The sequence below is a fragment of the Theobroma cacao genome, chromosome 6 (genome assembly GCF_053813885.1).
Source record: "Theobroma cacao isolate CCN51 chromosome 6, ASM5381388v1, whole genome shotgun sequence".
In the NCBI taxonomy this organism is placed as follows: Eukaryota; Viridiplantae; Streptophyta; class Magnoliopsida; order Malvales; family Malvaceae; genus Theobroma; species Theobroma cacao.
In genome coordinates, this window is record NC_142644.1 from 17,433,265 (window position 1) to 17,453,455 (window position 20,191).

At 32.6% G+C, this 20,191-nt stretch overlaps 1 protein-coding gene across 1 annotated transcript; it reads left to right on the forward strand.

Annotated features, from left to right (window-relative positions):
• Positions 1-374: 374 nt before the first annotated feature.
• Positions 375-18,509, forward strand: LOC18598561 (uncharacterized). The gene is made up of 3 exons (XM_088807640.1): positions 375-520; positions 16,661-17,434; positions 17,489-18,509. Exons 1-3 carry the CDS (start codon positions 375-377, stop codon positions 18,507-18,509), a joined length of 1,941 nt encoding a protein of 646 aa, XP_088663766.1.
• The last annotated feature ends 1,682 nt before the right edge of the window (positions 18,510-20,191 follow it).

A 20,191-nucleotide genomic window follows, 5' to 3' on the forward strand; every position in this document is an offset into this window, starting at 1 on the left:
TTAGGTTAAGTCAGGTTAGATTGGATAGGATGAGATGAATTTGAAAATATCTATTTTACTTATTATATGTGATAAGCACAAGAGGATATAAATGGTTATGGAAATTGTGACGTAAGCTTGAAGGGAAACCAAACGGTTGAGGATGATTAGTGTGGTAACCGTAAATATAGATGAATAACATTGATCAAGTAAACTCCAATAGCCATGGTGCCGCAGTGCTAAGAACACTTCATGTCTAGGACACATGAATAAAATGAGACAGATGTGAAGTTGAATTCACGAGTTGACCTAAGGTCATTGAACTTGATTCTAAGTTTTGGTAATTGGAGTTTTAAGGTTTTGGAAGGTATCGATATGAATGAGTTAAAGTTGAAATGGTTAAAGGCATACCCTTCGGGGGAAGAAAAAGGTCTGGGGTTCGATACTTGGTGTATGCGGTCCTGCATGGTCGAGTAGCCAAGGGGATCGATACAGATATAACAATACCTTGGAGTGGGCCTCGGATGGAGAGGCCACATGGGTGGGCCTCGAAGAGAATGCCACATAAATGGCTAAGTTACGGGTTAAGTGATCACATGTTGTGAGACATAAGTTTAAGATAGATATCCCTAAGGAAATACTCAAGAGAAGTTCTGTCGTGGATCTTGTAAAAGCAAGCACTAAGTTATGTGATTATAGAAAGGAAGCTATAAGCTGAGAGTGATATTAGTATTAATATTGAAAAGTGCTTAAGGAGAATCTAGTTTTAAGTCTTGTAATTTCAAGTACAATTTGTAAATTGGTTAAGGAAGAATGATGTTATATTCGTATGAAAGAGTGGAACTTTATTAAGGAAGCGTATGGAAAAGCATTAGAGAATATATTAGTTTGACTTACTATAAGAGGGCAAAAGTTGGATGGCCATGAGTGGCTTGTAGGTAACCCAGGAATGCATAGGTAAGTGTGCAAGGGAGCTATGATCGATAAATAAGGGTAGAACTTTAATGATGAGACAGTGTTCATTGCGTTAGACCTTGAACTATAAAATATGGATATGTATCCACCTTATCAATACTCTGATGTGATAAATTCGAAAGACTTTTCGCAATGAGAAAACATTAAAACTTAAGGAGCAAATGGCTATACAGTCAAGTTAGACTCATGACTGACATGTCACATAAGTATGAGGATGGGATACAAAGCAATATAGAGGCATGAAAGATGATTGAGGACAAAGGGATGACTCTGAGGAATTGTGATACTGCATCGTATTCAATGATCAAATCAAGGTAGATCTTGGAAGCATAAATGGGATTATAAGGCATATACATATATGTGGGGTTGATATTGTGATCAACTAAAATGAAGAATGATTTTTAGTGAATTAAGATTCAAACTTAATATATGATGAGTGATGTAGGTAGTACAATGATAAGAAATTTTATCAGAAATTGAACAATGTGAACATAAAAGACTCTGGGAAATAGTCAAGGAGATAATATCAAGGAAATATGATTTATAGCATGGTTAAGCTGTACGAGATGGATTAATATGATTAAGAAGATTGATATTTTATACCTGTGAGATAAACAGGAAGTATGTGGAAATAATGGAAGAAAATACCCTACCTTTTCTTTGAGTTTGATAAGTGAAATTTTGAGGACAAACTTTTATTTTAAGGGGCATAGTGTTGTCAAACCCTGTTCTATAAAATAATTACGACGTCATTTATATACTCAATAGAATGTTTGCATTTTTAGAGAGTTCGAGGAATCGTTAAAAGACGATATTGCCCCTAATGGTACCATTAAGTAGATTAAGCCTCGAACTAGTTCAAATAGGAATTTTAAGGTGAAATTAAGAGTTTCACAGTTTAGGGATGACTCAAAATGGTAATTCGGAGTTTGAGGATCAATTTGGAGTCAAACTGGAATTTTCACTATCTAGGGGTTAAATGGTCATTTGCCATTTGGGGATAAAATAGAAATTTTTAAAAAATATTTTTTTGGCCCCATTTGACTTATTGGAATATGATTTGAGGTTTAGAAGTGAAATATTTTAATTTCGGTATAATTTGGAGTATAGGGGCGAAATGGTAATTTTGCCATCCTAGAGGCAAATCGGTAAATTTTCACCCCGACACTTGTCAAGACAAAGGGATTTTATTCATCATGGAAATGGATAAACATGAGAAATGTGTGGTGGAGAATTAAAGAATTAAAAGTCAAATATTTCAAATTTGAACCAATAAGGAAATGCCATATGTCATGTTTTTATTATTTTATTATTTCTTTAACAAAAGGCAAAAAATTAGCCCATTTCTCCCATAGTGATCAGCCAAACCAGAAGAGAAGAGAAACCAAGGAAGAACAAACCCTAGGTGGGAAAAATCAAAAAGAAAATGTTGGAATTCAAGGATTTGATCAAGCAAAGGTAAAATTTATTTGATTTTGCTAGTGATTTACCTTACCCATGCATTTTCCCTTAATTTCCATGGTTAAATTACATGCTTTCATGATGAATTCATGGCTGGTTGGAATGGGTATGGAGAGAGAATGATGTTAGATTGATTTAATTCTAAGTTATGTTAGTGTTTTTAGTTAGTTAATCATGTTTAGAAACAAAACAACAAGAAAAGAATCCATTTTCCCCATGAACCTTCAATGGCCGAACCCTATGTGAAGTGTAGAAGTAATGAATTGATTTTGTGATCAAGTGAATTGGTTGAAAAATTGATGAAATGATGATTTATGGTGAGAAAATGGAAATTTTTAGTGATAGTGCACCACAATGGTCAAAATTTTCAAGAAGAATTGTGAGGGTTGTTAGACTGAATTTTAGATTATTGGAATTGTATTTAGTGAATTAAAATATTCGAAATGAAAGGGAGCAATTGGGAGCCAAATAGGACACAATTGTCATTTAATCGGGTAATAGTCCAAATTAGGTCAACACCGCATTTAAGCGGTAGTCTGAAAGTTGCATATCATATCATGCATGTACACCGAGCCTGAATTGATTTTATAATGGTCAAGCATTGATGTGGTGAATTATGTATTCTACATTGTGGATAGGTGGTGAGTCAATTACACTGGTAAAAGTATAGAGATTGTGCTTAGAGACTGGGATTAGGAGTACATAGACTCCTAGAACTGTGAGTAAACCTATTATCGTCTGAATTATCTAGAGTAGTTTTTATTCAATTTTGTGATTTGTGAAAATTATTTTAAATGATGAATTTCTTGTTTTATGAGAAAAATATGAATTTATAAAATAAATGGAATTATAAAATAAATTGAAATTTTTATAAATTGATTTGAAAATAGAATGTTGGATTTGAAATTTTGAGTAAATGGCTTGTGATAAATTGTCATGATTGGCTGAATTTATACTTGTGTTGAAAAATATGAACTATCTGTTTTGCCTTGATAAATTGGTTAGTAATGTAATTGCCATGTTATGCCATTGAGATTTGATCAATTGGTGGATTAAAGATTGGCTATTGCGGTGGTGGGGTTCCGTGGACCAACCTATTAGAAAGGCACGGTAAACTCCTTTATATTCTCACCTCGGTTGTAGAGGCGCGTAGGGTATCTCCTGAGATGGGCTTTTGGAGTGCACTTCACGTTAACCACCCCATGAAGTGAGACTCAGTCAACCCCAAGGAACGGCTGTTTTTTTTCAAAATAAAAACAAGTTTTATGATTATATAAAAATTTTCACAGCCTTGGCAGACTCGGTTGGATACCCCTGATCCAACTTTCCCCGAGTACAGGATTTGGCATGAGCCAAGTTTTGAGAAATTCACGAGCCATATTGATTATTTGGTTGAAATGAATATTCGTGTTGTAAAAAAATTTGCTGAAATGAATTATTTTTAATTGTCTCCCTTTACTCGTCTTTAGATAATTTAGAAGGTGTCTGTTTACTCACTGAGATTATGTAATCATAATCTCACCCCTTTTCCTATCCATTTTTAAGGCTCAGGACAGTTTGTTGATAGTTGATTAAGACGAGAATTAATCTTAGAGTTGCATCCTAGAAAGTAAGGGTTCGTAGCCCTACACCTTCTTGGTCAGTTGGGGGCCCACGTGTCACTGTAAAAGTAATTTTATACTTCAGTTATCTGATTTAAAGTATGTATAAACATATTTATCTTTTACACCATGTTTTTGGCGAGTTTCGATATTTTTGAAGAAAAATGACGAAAGTGCCTCTGTGAGCCAAAAAATAATATTTTATTGTTTTGATTTGGAAACGACTTATGATTTCTTGAAATGCGAGATTTAATAACTATCGCTCACTGGGGAGATGCGAAAGCTGATGCTAAGCCTTACGGGGTTTCGATCGGCATTCGGGGTAATGAGTGCCTATCGAGACGTAGTGACGGTTGTCACGAGCCCGATGGGAGTTCCGGGTCGTGACAAAGTACATATTGCAATTATGCAAAACAAGGTCTGTTCAAGGAAAAATGTTACTTCTTTAAGATGAAGAAAAATGCACCATTAGCAAAAAGTTAAAGTTTTGTTGCATTAATTTATGAAATTAATATCTTTGAAAATAATAAGGCATGGTAGATTGCTTTAGGTGATATAAATTATGATAGCAAAGTGTTCTATCCAATGGACATATTTGTACAAAAAGATATGTAAAACTTATAAAAAAATTAATTGCATCAAGGTATTATAACGTTTTGGAATAAGGAAATAAATGAAGAAATAGACTCATTACTATCAAGAAACCTTTGGGCATTAGTGGATTTACCTCCTAGTCAAAACTTATAGGTTGTAAGTGTGTATTTTGAAAAAAGTATAATATAGATGGATCAATTCAAACCCTTAAGACAAAATCAGTGGCTAAAGGATTTAGATAAAAAAAAAAGGTATAGACTATTTTTACACATATGCACTAGTCACTAAAATAGCATCCATTAGAGTATTTTTGCATTAGCATCAATTTATAATTTATTTGTATATTAAATGGATATTAAAACAACATTTCTAAATGGTAAACCTGAAAAGAAATGTATATGGAACAACCTAAAAGGTTTGTTTTCCTTGAAAATAAAAGAAAGTATGCAAATTGGTCAAATCATTAGACAAATTTAAACATGCTCCTAAATAATGGCATGAGAAATTGGAATTGATAATATTTTTTCATGGCTTTAAACACAACAATGTTGATAAACGTATTTATTCTAAATTTACAAAAGAATATGATGTTATAATGTGCTTGATTGTTGATGACATGCTAATATTTGGAAATAATATGAAAATAGTAAATGAAAATAATAAGTATTTATATTTGCAATTTAAAATGAAATATCTTGGTGAAATGGATACTATTTTAGGGATTAAAGTTAAGAAACATAGTGGAAGCTATGCTTTATGTTAATCTCATTATATTGAGAATATTATAAACAAGTATAAAAACTTGGGAATTAAAGAAGTGAGCACCTTGAATAATATTTTGCATAAGCTATCCAAAAATTTTGGAAAAGCAATTGCTCAATTGGAGTATGCTAGTGTAATTGGTAGTCTACACTATCTATGTTATGCATTGTACTTGACCTAACATATCATATGCATATTGTAAACTTCTAAGATACACAAGTAATTAAAGTACTGAACATTGGAAATAAATTGGAAAAGTCAACGAAGTTGGAGCCTCTTTTAAGTACAACCCCCCCCAAAATTTTTAACTTTTTTAATACCATATAAAATTTTCAAAATATTCTCTTAATGGCACCCTCAAAATAATTGTTTATTTAATAATTAATACAAATAAGGAATAACAAAAAAAGATCCCACATGCCTCAGTCAACTTTGAATTTTTTTATTTTTTTCTTTTAATTTGTATTATTATTTTTATTTATATTTTTTTATTTTTTATTTTTATTCTATTTGCTCATATGTTGTAAGTTTCTATAGATTTTCTTCACTAAATTTCTACAAATCATCAACCATATTCGTCTTTGTTCTTTTTTGTTATATCATATGTATGTTTTATCTTCTACTTGTTATGTTTTTCTTTTTTCTATTATGTGGATTTTATTTTCTATGATTTTAATCTTTAAATATTAACAAATTATTATGTAGTTCTCAAATATGAGTTGTAGTGTTACACTGTTGCTTAAAATTTCATCAATATATCATTTTTTATTAATCCTTATTATGTAAGAGGAAATTATCTTGAGTATATCTTGTTTATGTGCTTTACGTGTTATATTTAGTTGAAAAGAAATTATCTAGAATATATAATCTTTAAACAATCCTAATTATATTAGAGAAAATTATTAATCCTGTATATTGTATTTAACTATTTATATTTTATGCATTATAGTTTTAAATTTAGTATTATAAGTTTACATAAAAATAAAATAAAAATATTGAATGCTAACTACATTAATTTTTTTTTTCAAGTTTGATTAAAGTATGAATAAGTTGAAAACAATTGACAAATTTTTCAAAAGAAAAGATGCGAATCATCCAAATGATTCTCGTATACTTGAGTGACCAAACCTCAATACTTCAACTCATGAACAAGAGCAATGTGAATCAAAACATCCAAGACTCAATCCTAAATAAATGGATGTTTTTCAATACATAATTAATAATTGATGAATTTGAATTTAGAAACCATGATCGAGCACAACTTTCCTAAAAGACTTTTGTAAGTCTTTCTTTTCTTAATTTACATGTTGTATAAAATTATTTTTTATTATCAATCTTTTGATTATTGGTTAAGTTCAACATATATATTAGTTCCTAAAATTTTCAACCCTTATTCCTTTGTCTTTAACCCCCCTAACAAAAATTTGGTAACTCTGCCCCTAGGAATAGCCCTAAGATCACTTCAAAATAATAAGGTAATTTTCGTTAGAAAAAGTCCCATTTTCAATGACAATCTAAAAATTTAACAATTTTGTTAGTAATGCTAAGCTATTGAAAATCCAAAAATTTTGTTTGAAAATTACCAATAGGATTCTTCATTGATAATGAAATGTAAATCCATCAAAAAAATTTTTACTATCATCAATAAAATGATCAAATGGTAGTTAATTTACCAACACAATTTTGTCAATAATCCATTGTCGTTCTATCAAAATATATATTACATTGGTGATTAAATTTTTTCTGTCAAAATTCATCGGTAGGATAATGAAGTTGGTGATAGTACTTTATTGGAATTTCATTGAAATTGTGTCGACTATTTTTTAGTAAATTCTATTGAAGAATCCATAATTGATATTTTATGGGTAATTTGTCAACAATTTCATGGAAAAAAGTAAATTAAAGCTAGCCAAATATGTGATCCCATGAAAAAAAGCCAATATTGTTAATATTGGTAAAGGCATTTAATTTTCCTCGCACTTTGACCTTGTGATTTCTTATTGATGCCATCTTCATTGCCATATCTTCTAGCTCAGCTTCCAATAGTGACTTGTCAGCCTCTACTTTAGAAAAATTTTAGTTTTAGACACAATAACTGAGGCACTCAAGTTTGAATCCAATGTTTCTGGCATCATCTATAAATAGTAACATTAGTTTCAATTTCTCTAGTGAAAAACTTATCCATTGAATATGGGCATTCATTAAATTATTAATAAGGTCTCCATCGTAGAAGAAATTACATCTATGCTGTTAGAAGTACAAGTACTTTAAAATTCCGCTTTTATATTGTAAATATGTTATAAATACTTTGCATGCTATAATGAAACTTGAAAGCCATGAAAGTTGACTTTTTAACCATTCTACTTAATACCTATTACATGAGTGTCGAAAGCACTACTAACATCTTTGTGCTTTGGAGTTGCAAAGGAAGAAGCACAGAGAATAGGATCAGTATCAAGAATAATTCGAACATCATGAATAGCTTCAGCATCATCAGTAATAGTTTTAGCATCAAGAGTAGCCTTAACTTCAAAAATAGCCTTAGCTTAAGTAGCCTATGGAGCAAGAACAATCTTAGTTTCAAAAATACTTTAGAAAACATTACCTTTAGTAGCATTTTGCCCTTGGAAAATGAGAAGCTAAAAGAGCATCCAAATTGTTAGAAAGATAAGCTTAAAGTTAAACTACCAAGAGGTGGGGTGAATTGATTATTAAATAAAAATTTCTCCTTTTTCAAAAATCTTTAAAAATGAAGTGAAAATATGAAAGAATGAAATAGCAAAACAAAGTATAAAGTATAAGTAAAGAATAAAAAAATAAAAAGTACTCAACAAGATTTTTATAGAAGTTCGACCTTCCAATGCCGACGTCCTCTCTCTTGATAGCATAAGGAGTTTAAATCCATTATTAGCTTACTTTTCAACAGGGTCAGGCGTAATCTTTACAACATGCCTTTTACAAGATCAAGTGTAACCTCTACAACATGGTTTTTGCAAGATCAATCATAACCTTTATCAAGACACTACCTTTTTTAGATTCAAAAACAACCCTTACACAAGATGTAGCCTTTTAAAGGATTAGGCAAAACGTTTCTACCTTTTGATTAGAGGTATAACTAAAGCAACAGTGGATTCTAGTGAATCACAAACTCAAAACCTCTAGAAAGGTTGATAAAGAAATTTAAAATGACAAAGGTGAGCGATATTTCAAAGATGTGGATGATCAAAGAAAGTTTAAGCTCAAGAAGGATCAACTGAAGGATAAATATGTGATATTTACGGTCTATTCTTGATCAAAGATAGAAACTTTCTGCTCACAGCATTTTCTTTTGTTTTTCTACTTTTTTCTTCTTCAAAAATGATTCAAACTCATTCAAAATTTCTCAAAATCCTTACTATAATGTCCTCAAGGTGGATATTTATTGCCTTTATGATTTTTTGCCAGTTAGAGTGAAATTTGAATCATTTTTTATATGTTCCAGCCAGCTTCTAAAATTGTATCACATTTGTATAATCAATTCTTTACTGTTGAGTTGTTGGTTCTTCACAAAGTTTGTATCTTTCTTTGGAGAATCTATTCTTTTATTTCTAGGTGGCTGTTCTTCTATAATTGGGTTCAAAGGTAACACCTTCGTAATCTTCGAGAATTGATTTTTTTGCCTCAAAGTATCAGTTCTTCATTGTGATTTGTTTCTAAATTGTACTTTTGGTGTTCAAGAACCGATATCTTCTCCATTTAGAATCGATTCTTTCTTCTTTGCTTTTTTACCTTTTGCATTTTGTCTCTCTAGAATCAATTCTTTGTCTTCAAGGTGTCGGTTCTTCATAAATATTGAAGCTTCGATTTTTCAAGAACCAACTTCGTCTTTTCTCAAAATTGATTCTTCAGTGTTGATATCTGCTTAAGAACTTAGTTCGCCTTCTCTAAAACCAATTCTTTTTGTAATCAAAGAAATAAATTTTTCTTTTTTTTTCATTTAAGAATCAAGTTTTTTCTTTTGAGAACCCGTTTCATAGGTTGGCACTTTGAATTTTGAAAACAAGAGATCTTTAAAATATTTCTTTAAGATCAAGAGCATGATCATTCATATTCAAAGCATTTCAATATATCTTTCCTTTAAGTTTAGATTTAACATTCATTTGAGGATTTTTTTCATATTCAAAAAAATCCTTCATTCATTTTCAAAGCTCTTTAAGTTCAATCAATTTTATTATTTCAAAACAAAAATAAAGCAAAGACAAATCAATTAGATTATCAAAGAAGTACGTCGGTACATCTTCTGCCCTAGAAAAAATAACAACACCATCAACCTCAACATCATCCATATCGATATAATTGTTGCCTAATTCATTAATACACTTAAGGTATGTTTGGTTCATGGAATGGAATAGGATGGGAATGGAATAACCATTTCATGAGAATAGAATAAGGGAGAAATAGTTATTATGTAGTATGGTTTCGAGGAAAGGAATAAGACAAGAATTTTTATTATGATTTATTCTAATGTTTGGTTGGTAGGAATAATTTTAGCAATAACTAAGGAATAAATGATAAATGACAAAAATATCATTTATTAAAATATATGGTTATTTTATTTTTTATTTTTATTTTTAAAATATTAAATACAAAAAATTTATAATTAAATTTTAAATATTAATTTTTAAAAATTTATAATTAAAGTTTTAATTTAATTTGAAAATATAAAATATTAATTTTTAGCTTTTTCTTTTTTTTTGTTTTTCTTTCTTTTTAGCTGACGGCCATTAAAGATATGACTATGAAGTGCCAAATTCGATTGTGGGGACTTGGCTAGGAAGTGCCAAATCTCAGCATGGAGCATTAGATCGGTGCTTCTTGCGACTAGATTGTCACGACCCAAATTCTGAGCCATGACCGACGCATGGGCCCAATGGACGTAGCCCACCAAGCCCAAGCAAGCCTACTTATATGACATGTTTATCATTCCATCAAAATTATTAAAGTCATATTTCACAATCTCAATTCAAATAATGATGACCGTTTCCAATTCGTAGTGGTATTAACCATCAAAATATACATGTATTGTCTACAACATGTATTCTAATAATTTACATCAGGTTTGTCTACACATAAAAAAGGAGACTCTATATCCAGCGAAGAGACCCGAGTGACGTATGGCTACTGAATGCCGAGATACCTACCAAGGAAATAAATATACAAAGGCACCTCGACCTAGTTACCAGTTGCCTCTTGATTTGAAAACATAAAGTTGAAAACAATGAGTATAAACTCAGTGATTGAACAAGAAAGGGAACAAGCATACAATAAGGAAAATTAAAAGAAATCATGATGCTTTTATTCTTTAAATAATGCAATTTGGTTTAGTTCTTATCAAAACCCTACATGTAAACCCCAAATGAGTAAATCACTTAATGGAAAGGGTCCATGCTCAACAAAGGATTTGAAGAGTGAAAACTTTACTAGCATTCATGCAATTCAAGTCAAGTAAACAACGGGTCCTCGTTGCAGCGGAAAGGCATTCTCACTGCAGCAATATTGGTCTCCAATTATCAATTGGCTGAGGGTTTCTCAACTGATCAAGGGTTTCTCTCTAAACCCCTCATTTTCGACCTAGTTAATTAATTCCTTAATATTGAAAGTCAATAATTCACTATGGTGTTAAAGGGGTGGAAAATGTGGCAAAAATCAACAAGGTAACCAAGTGGGACAGAAAGTTTCTCGCTGCAGCAAAATTCAACTAGCCAAACAGAAAGTTTCTCGCTGCAACGAGAATGATTTTCGCTGTAGCGAGAAGCTACAGTAACTTTCTCACTGCAACAAGAACCAGGTCTTTGAAAGCCTTCACAACCCGAGAGTTTCTCGCTGCAGCGAGAATCAAAGCACCATGAAAAAAATTTCCATTCCCCTCAAGAAAAAGCCATCATGCTGAAATAACAAAAGCAACATGAAACACATATAAATTCCCAAAATTCAACATGTCAAATTCTCACATTTGCATTACAACCATATACCATAGATGTATATATATATATATATATCAATCATCAAGCATACCCTCCCATCATCATCAGCTCATATGCACTTCCACTAGCACATGGCTGGGTCGCATCGGCTTATGCGCACTCCTACTCACACATAGTCGGGTCAGCATCGGCTTATTCGCACTCCCATTTTCACATAGCCGGGTCAGCATCGGCTTATCACACTCCTACTCTCACATATTTGGGTCAATATCATTACACAACATTAATCGTATATATATATATTGTCACGACCCGAAACCTCCCTCGGGCCCATGACAATCGTCGCGACGTCCCGATTGACACTCATTACCCGAAATGCCAATCGGAACCCTACAAGGCTTACGTATCAGTTTCTTACCTTTCCTGTGAGCAATCATTGTTAAACTTTTCGTTTTAAACAATTACCAGTCGTTTTCGGTTCAAGTAAATCAAAAGATAAAAATTATTTTATTATTATTTTTTTTATAGATAAATATTACTATTCAAAATATTGATTAAAATATAGCATTTTATATAAAATAATATTTATACAAACATGTGTAAGTAATCTTTTGTAACGTGGAAGTAAAATAAATTTATACATACAATAATTTACAAAGTTATAATGTACAATAATAATTACAATGACAAGTGGCTCGTAAATACACTAAGTGTTGGTGATAGTAACCTACTGTCTGTGAGATAGAGGGGTCAACTGAAATCCTCGACAAAATAGAGTATCTACAAGCTACCACAGGCTTGAAATATTTGGAAAGGAGGTGGCTGAGATTTTGCAATCCCAATGAGTAAACATACATTATTATAAATATCTAAAGGCGAGTAAAATGGAGGCAAGTTTAAACAACAAATCACAAACCATTTCATAAGGTTTTCAATTTATTTCTTAAACCATAAAATATTTGTAATTTACCAAAATAGTTGTTAAGGCTTATGACTTTTATTAGAAATAGGGCTCAAGCTAAAAAACTAGACCTCGAGGATACCTTGGTCGAGGCATCTAACCGAGTCCGCAAAGGTTGTTAAGATATTTACATGTTAAACACATATTAGTTTTGAAAACAAGTCGTTCCTTAGCGTTGGCCGAGTTACACATTCACGTGGGGGTTCGACGTGAAGTGAGCTCCAACACTATCCCAAGAGTTACCCTCATCACCTCTACAATCGGAGTAACTATGCAACCGGGTTTACCGTACCCTCTAATAGCCAGTCCACGAAAACCCATCATTGCAGTGACTAAACCCACCAATTTTAATAAAATTTCGACAGTATAATGTGGCTTTCATTTATTTACCTAGCTTGCATAGTAAAAGACAGCTTACATAAATTTCTAATGAAATTATAAAATATAGCCACATATACTCACATATCATAAGCCATTCATAGGAAAATATATTTTTCAAGACAATTGGCAGCCTTCAATTACTCAATTTCATGATCAAAAGTTTCTTATTTCAGATAATCAACACAATATATTTATTTGTCACATTTATTTCTAAAACATCAAAAGTCCCATTTTAATCTCATTTTCGTTTCATACAACACATGAAGAGCATTTAAAAAAAACCTCTAGATAATTTACAATAATAATAGGTTTACTCACCGTTTGTACAAATTAAATGCTTTCTAGGTGCCCCGATCACTGTTCGTCGGGTACGACTTCCTTGCCTTTACCGGAAGGCTCTCCTTCTAGACACATTGCAAAATTTACACAATTCACCACATTGATGCTAAATCACTATATAATTGACTTAAATCCTATACTAATGCATGGTATGAAATGCAATAGCCTAAAACGGTTTAAACGCGATATTAACCTATTTTTGGCACTTTATCCGATAAATTGCTAACGCGCTCCATTTTAGCTCTAAATTGTCCCATTTTCTCTCCAACATTTCTAACCATTAAATATCAGCCAATAACCCTCTAAAATCACCAAAATCAGCTCACTTTCCTGCTTGGAAAATTTGGTCAAAAATGGGACATTAACTCGATTAATTTTCCACTTTGTTTTTCTATCACATTTAACCATTTTTCATCATTTTCTCTTCATTTCTCTTAGAATACAAATCAGTTCATCATCATTGTTCATCATTGAATATTCGGCCAAGGGTGGGTATTGTAAGAATTTCATGCTTTCTTGCCCAATTTGATTTCTATACACATTTAACTAACTAAAACTAACAATTTAACTAAGAATCAAAATATAAAAATCTCAAAATCCTTCCCCTTGAAATTCGGCCAGCCCTTGGTATCACTTTTTGATCTCTCTCCTCAAGCATGCTAAATGGAAACAAAGGCATAGGAAAGGTAGAAATCAAGCTAAAGTCGAAAAATCTTACCGTTAGACGCGTAAACGGACAAAAAACGCGAATTCCCCTTTGAATTATCTAGTTTCCCTTTGGTTTTTCTCTTTTCTTCCTTTCCTCTCTATTTTCTCTCTTATTTTCTCCTTATGGCTGACCATCACCTGATGTGGGGTTTAAATGGGCTGATTTTCCTTTAAAATAATATTAAATCATTAAAAAGTGCCATGTGTCACTTTTCCATTGGCCTTTTTTTAAAATTTCGTCTTTTAAACTTCAATTTTTCACCACTTAAAATATCATAGTTATTCATACCAAAAATAAATAAATCCTATAATTTTGACAAGTTTTGGGTGGTGAAAATTACGGTTTTACTCCGGGGTGACAAAATTACCGTTTTGCCCTTAAGTTCTGAAAATTACCGTAATTGAAATTTTTCACTTCCTATCATTAAATTATACTCCAAATAGTTAATCTTGGTCAAAAATTTCACTCCATGATTAAATTATTATCTTAGGTGGCAAAATGACGATTTTACCCCTAAACATCAAAATTTTCAATCTTTCCTCAAATGAACCCTCGAACTCTGAACAGTCATTTTTAGTCATTCCTGGATTGTAAAATATTAAATTTCATCCTATGATTCCTATTTGAACTAGTTCGAGGTTAAATCAACTCAAGTGTACCGTTAGGTACAATACCGGGTTTCATCTATTTTTAAGAGCTTTCTTAGCGTAATAACATGTTACTCAGTGCATGTATGTCATGACATATGTTTATAGGGTCGGGTTTTACATATATCAACATAATGTAGTAGTACAACAATCCATAACAGCTACATGTCACATATAGAGACAATTTATCAAAGGCTTGTTTCCAAGGCACCCGTTTTTAAGAAAGATTGAATAAATCATTCACATTCCCAAAACTATTTTGAAATGCAAGTTCACTCACCGGTATACTATTGAACCTTTAGTCGACTCTAACTTCTCTTAGGGTCCAAATGGGACGGTGTGGCTTCATTGGAACCTATCATCACATTAACATCATAATTAACTCAATTCTCATAATTACAAGTTCTACAAGCTATCACCTACTAGTTTCCAAGTACCATTAAATGGCTATCCATTTTCACTATCCTAATCACTCCAAAGTGAATTTACAACCTCAACTACCAAAACACCCACAAGTCTAAGCACTAATCATTTTCAACACTAAAAATCAATTCTAGTTCACTACTCACCTTGGTAGCTTTGTATTTGAAATTCTTTCCAAAAACTTTCAAGCTATTATTGAAGCTTCCTCTTTCTCTCTCTAAAACACCTAACTAGTGAGAGAGAGTATGGAAATAAGATTTTTCAAGGGTTTTAAAGAGAGAGAGAGTGGAAGAGCACAAGGGTTTATGAAAGGGTGCACCGAAAGCATGAAAAGTGGAGCTATTTTGAGGGAGGTTATGGAGGTTGGAAGCAACGTTAAAGAGAAGAAGGAAGAAGAAGAAGAAGAAGCTGCTGGAAGAAAGAGATATTTATAGCTCAAGCTTATCCACTCCACTTAAATTACCAAAATGCCTTCAACAAGTTAGCTTGTTCTCCTCCAATCCTTTATGCAATCTTTTTACTCTTTTGACACTGAGACAAGGTCCATAATAGTCTAGAAATGCTCGGGTTCATGAAAACTTAAAAATTTGACCTGAGGTAAAAAATGACCATTTTGCCCCTACTGTGGAAATCATCATCATTTTTATTTCCTTCGTCATTTTACCCATATTTTCATCATTCATTTATGCCTTAGGCCTTAATATTGTTTAAAACTTACTTTTAGGGTCTTACTAAGGAAATGACAAAATTACCCTTGATCAAGGATATCGGGTCTACTTCTATCTACGAATCTATAAAGGTCAAAGTCTCACACGGATATGGTGGGGGAATGCCAATTGGCACTTTTTACAACTAGCATTGGTGTCACCATCATCTCCCTCCATTGAGGGACTTTAGAGAGAGAAGAAAAAAGGTAGAATATGGGTAAAAAAAGAAAGACAATGTGAAAAAATGAAGACAATCTATGTTGTATATGGTGGTCGTTTTTAAATTTATTTAAAGGCAATTTTGTCTAACAAAATTCTTAACCCATTCCCCCATCCTTGGAATAGCTATTACCAAGGTTGACGCAAGAGCATCTAGGATTGTATTTAGTTTTTACTAATTTAGTTGATTTATGATTTATTTTCTTTATTTTATTTAGATTAGGATTCTTTTCTTATTTTTATTTTAATACTTTTAAGAATTAGTATTTAATTAGGATAGTCATGTTCTATTTAGGAATAGAACACCTATTTTATTTAAATCTCTTATTAATTATTCTAATTGTATTAGATAACTAGGAGTAGAGTTTTATTAGGATTTGGGCCTATAATACTATAAATAGGACCCTTAGGCTTAGTTATGAGACATTCAGAATTGAGAGTTAATAAATAATATTTTCTTAAGCAGGAGTGCTTATTTCTCTAGGCTTTTTTAAAGAGTAAGAGGTTTTAATATCTTTGGCCTAGCCAACCAAAGTGGGATTTTGGCTATTTTTCACCTTAGTGGGGTTTTCAACCTTGCCAAGATTGGTGATTCACCTTAGTGGGGTTTTCAACCTCGCCACGATTGGTGTTTTTCATAACGCCTAGGTGTCTTTACAACGCCCCGGCGTCAGTTTGGTATCAGAGCGAGAGGATTATTATTCGCTGCATAAGTTCAGATTCGCTGTCAAGTTTCGATACTCCCTGTACGGGTAATTTTATTTCTTTATAGTTATATCATCATCTTTTTTTTTTCTACATCACCATAAAAAATAAAATGCCGCCAAGACGTCAAAATCGTCAAAGAGATGATCACGAGATTGAGATTGCAGAACTACATCAGCAAATTCAAGAATTACAAGAGCAACTCGCAAGACTTGATGCTTAAATAAACAATAGCAACTCTAGTGATGAAGAGAATGACACCAACCCGTTTCATCAAAATTTGTCCTCTGATGAAGAAGTACCTATTCGTCACCTGAGAACTGCTGCTGCCAGAGATTTGGGAATCAAAGTCGACATTCCTGAGTTTGAAGGAAGACTTCATCCTGATGACTTCCTTGACTGGCTCTACACAGTAGAAAGAGTTTTTGAGCTCAAAGATATTCCCAATGAAAAACGTGTGAAGCTTGTGGCAATTAAATTGAAGAAACACGCTTCTATTTGGTGGGAAAATCTCAAAAGACAACGAGAAAGAGAAGGCCGCAACAAGATCAGAACATGGGATAAGATGCGTCGAGAACTCAAGCGTAAGTTCCTTCTTGAGCATTATCGACAAGAAATTTTTATCAAATTTCATAACTGGAGGCAAAAAACAATGACGGTGGAAGAATATACAATGGAGTTCGAGCAACTTCACATGAAGTGCGATGTCCATGAGCCTGAAGAACAAATTGTAGCTCGTTATCTTGGGGGTCTCAATGTTGAAATTGCAGATGTTGTTCAACTACAACCATATTGGAACCTAAATGATGTCATCAGATTAGCATTAAAGGTTGAAAAACAACAATCACAAAAAAGGTCAATGAGTTCATCTAGACAACAAGAATCTATCTCAAATGATGAAAGTCAGAGTTCAGTAACCATTCCGCCTCCAAAGGTAAACTCTTCCAAAACTGCAAGTAGTAACAATAAAGAGACTACTTTTACTCGTGCTTCTAATGTCAACAAAAAGTGCTTCAAATGCCAAGGATTTTGACATATTGCTTCTGATTGTCCGAATCGAAGAATTATTTCCTTAGTAGAAGAAGAAGATTATGTGAATTGGGAAAAATTAGAACCAGTCTATGATGAGTATGATGACGAAGAGATAGAAAAAGTTTCTGTTGACCATGGAGAAGCTCTTATTGTTCGTCGTAACCTTAACACTGCCCTGATGACTAAAGATGAAAGTTGGCTTCATCACAACATATTTTATACAAGGTGCACATCCCAAAGGAAGGTTTGTAATGTCATTATTGATAGTGGAAGTTGTGAGAATGTTGTTGCCAACTACATGGTGGAAAAGTTGAAACTTCCAACTGAAGTACATCCTCATCCTTACAAGCTACAATGGCTGAGAAAAGGAAACGATATAAAGGTAACAAAGCGTTGTTGTGTTCAATTCTCTATTGGAAATAAGTATGAAGATGAAGTCTGGTGTGATGTTATCCCAATGGACGCATGCCACTTGTTGTTAGGGCGACCATGGCAATATGATCGTCGAGCTCACTATGATGGATACAAGAATACTTATTCTTTCATCAAGGATGGAGTAAAAATAATGTTGACTCCATTAAAGCCAGAAGACCGACCAAAGAGACAAGAGGAAGATAAAGCACTCATCACTGTGCCTAGCTTAAGCAAAGCTTATTGTGAGTCAAACCATTTATGTCTCTTATTAGTCTCTAAGGAGAATAAAGTGTCTTCATCCTTATCCAATGATGGTCAAACAAAATTGGTCAACCAAAGTTCGGGAAACTTATCGAGAAGCTTTGTGGACAACCATGTCGTTAACAAGACTACAGTTAAGTATGATTTTCCTAGCCCTCGATTGGATGACATGTTCATTGGCTCTAAAGTGTTTTTGAAGATGGATTTGAAGAAAGGATATCAACAAATTCGAATACGACTTGGAGATGAATGGAAAACAACCTTCAAAACAATGGATGAATTGATCAAATGGTTGGTATGGACTATGACAATATATAGATCCAGACATCAACATGGAGTATGTCCAGGCCTACTCGTCAGAGCCGAGTTTTTCTGACCCAAGGAGAATGACGCCAGAGCATCTAGGATTGTATTTAGTTTTTACTAATTTAGTTGATTTATGATTTATTTTCTTTATTTTATTTAGATTAGGATTCTTTTCTTATTTTTATTTTAATACTTTTAAGAATTAGTATTTAATTAGGATAGTCATGTTCTATTTAGGAATAGAACACCTATTTTATTTAAATCTCTTATTAATTATTCTAATTGTATTAGATAACTAGGAGTAGAGTTTTATTAGGATTTGGGCCTATAATACTATAAATAGGACCTTTAGACTTAGTTATGAGACATTCAGAATTGAGAGTTAATAAATAATATTTTCATAAGCAGGAGTGCTTATTTCTCTAGGCTCTTTTAAAGAGTAAGAGGTTTTAATATCTTTGGCCTAGCCAACCAAAGTGGGATTTTGGCTATTTTTAACCTTAGTGGGGTTTTCAACCTTGCCAAGATTGGTGATTCACCTTAGTGGGGTTTTCAACCTCGCCACGATTGGTGTTTTTCATAACGCCTAGGTGTCTTTACAACGCCCCGGCGTCAAAGGTCCTCCTTAATAATGTCTATTCAAGTTTCTTTGAGAATGGTTATTCCGAGGAATGACCATTTTTGGGAAGTAAACATGTTATTAGAAGGGGGTTTAGGAATAAGAATGACCATTCTCCCCAACCAAAATGCTATTAGAGTTACATAATTCTTCCTTAATCTCATCTCAACTCTTTAAGTCTCATATTTTGTAACTAAGTTAACTCATACTCTTATAGCTAATTCTTTCTAAAGATAATAGAAGATCAAAATGAGAAAATGATTACAATAATGAAAAAGAAAAAGAAGGATAAACTTACACTAGCTTGTAAAAGCAAGAAAAATGATAAAAGCTATAGCTTTTTCTTCATTTTCTTCTTCATTTATATCTTTCTTCTTTCTAAGAAGAATCAAACACGAGGATATCCCATCATTATTAACAGAAGGAATGCAAAGACAAGCTTTGGGATTAGCAAGTGGCATAACAAAATATCTCCATCCCTTGACACACACTCTTTAATAAGTAAACCACCGAGAAGTATGAATACAAACTTTATTTAAAGCTAGAACAGTACAACTCTTAAGCTTATCTAAATAAAGTTGAAGTACTATCATGAGAAATGAAAAAACACAAGAAGAAAAATTCATATGTGAAAAGGGTCAAGCAGTGTTGGTTGGTCATACCTAGATTGGTGCACCATTCTATAAGGTGAATGCATTTGATAGAGGGTGAGTCTTTATCTGCACTTGGACAAGCACTCTCGATCATGGAAGTAAATTGAGAACTATGAACCTTTATGTAGAAGTTAATTCCTCATGATCCCATTCCTACAGATTGAAGTGGATGTCGAACATAATAAATCTCAAGATCACCGAATTCATTATTAAGTTACACATAAGATCTGGGATTGAATTCTTTTTCCACATCTATTACTACAAGAATATTACCCTTTGAGATCTGATCATACCATGTCCAAGCTTTATTGTTATTTCTGGATAAAGAGTTATTCACAGAGGAAAATCCAAGTGGATATACATTAGGAAAAGGAACGAAATAACATATATATATATATATATATATTTCTCTTCTACTTAGTCTTTCTCTACCTTATTCTCAGCCTTACTTACCGTTCACTTATTCTCTTTCACCTATTA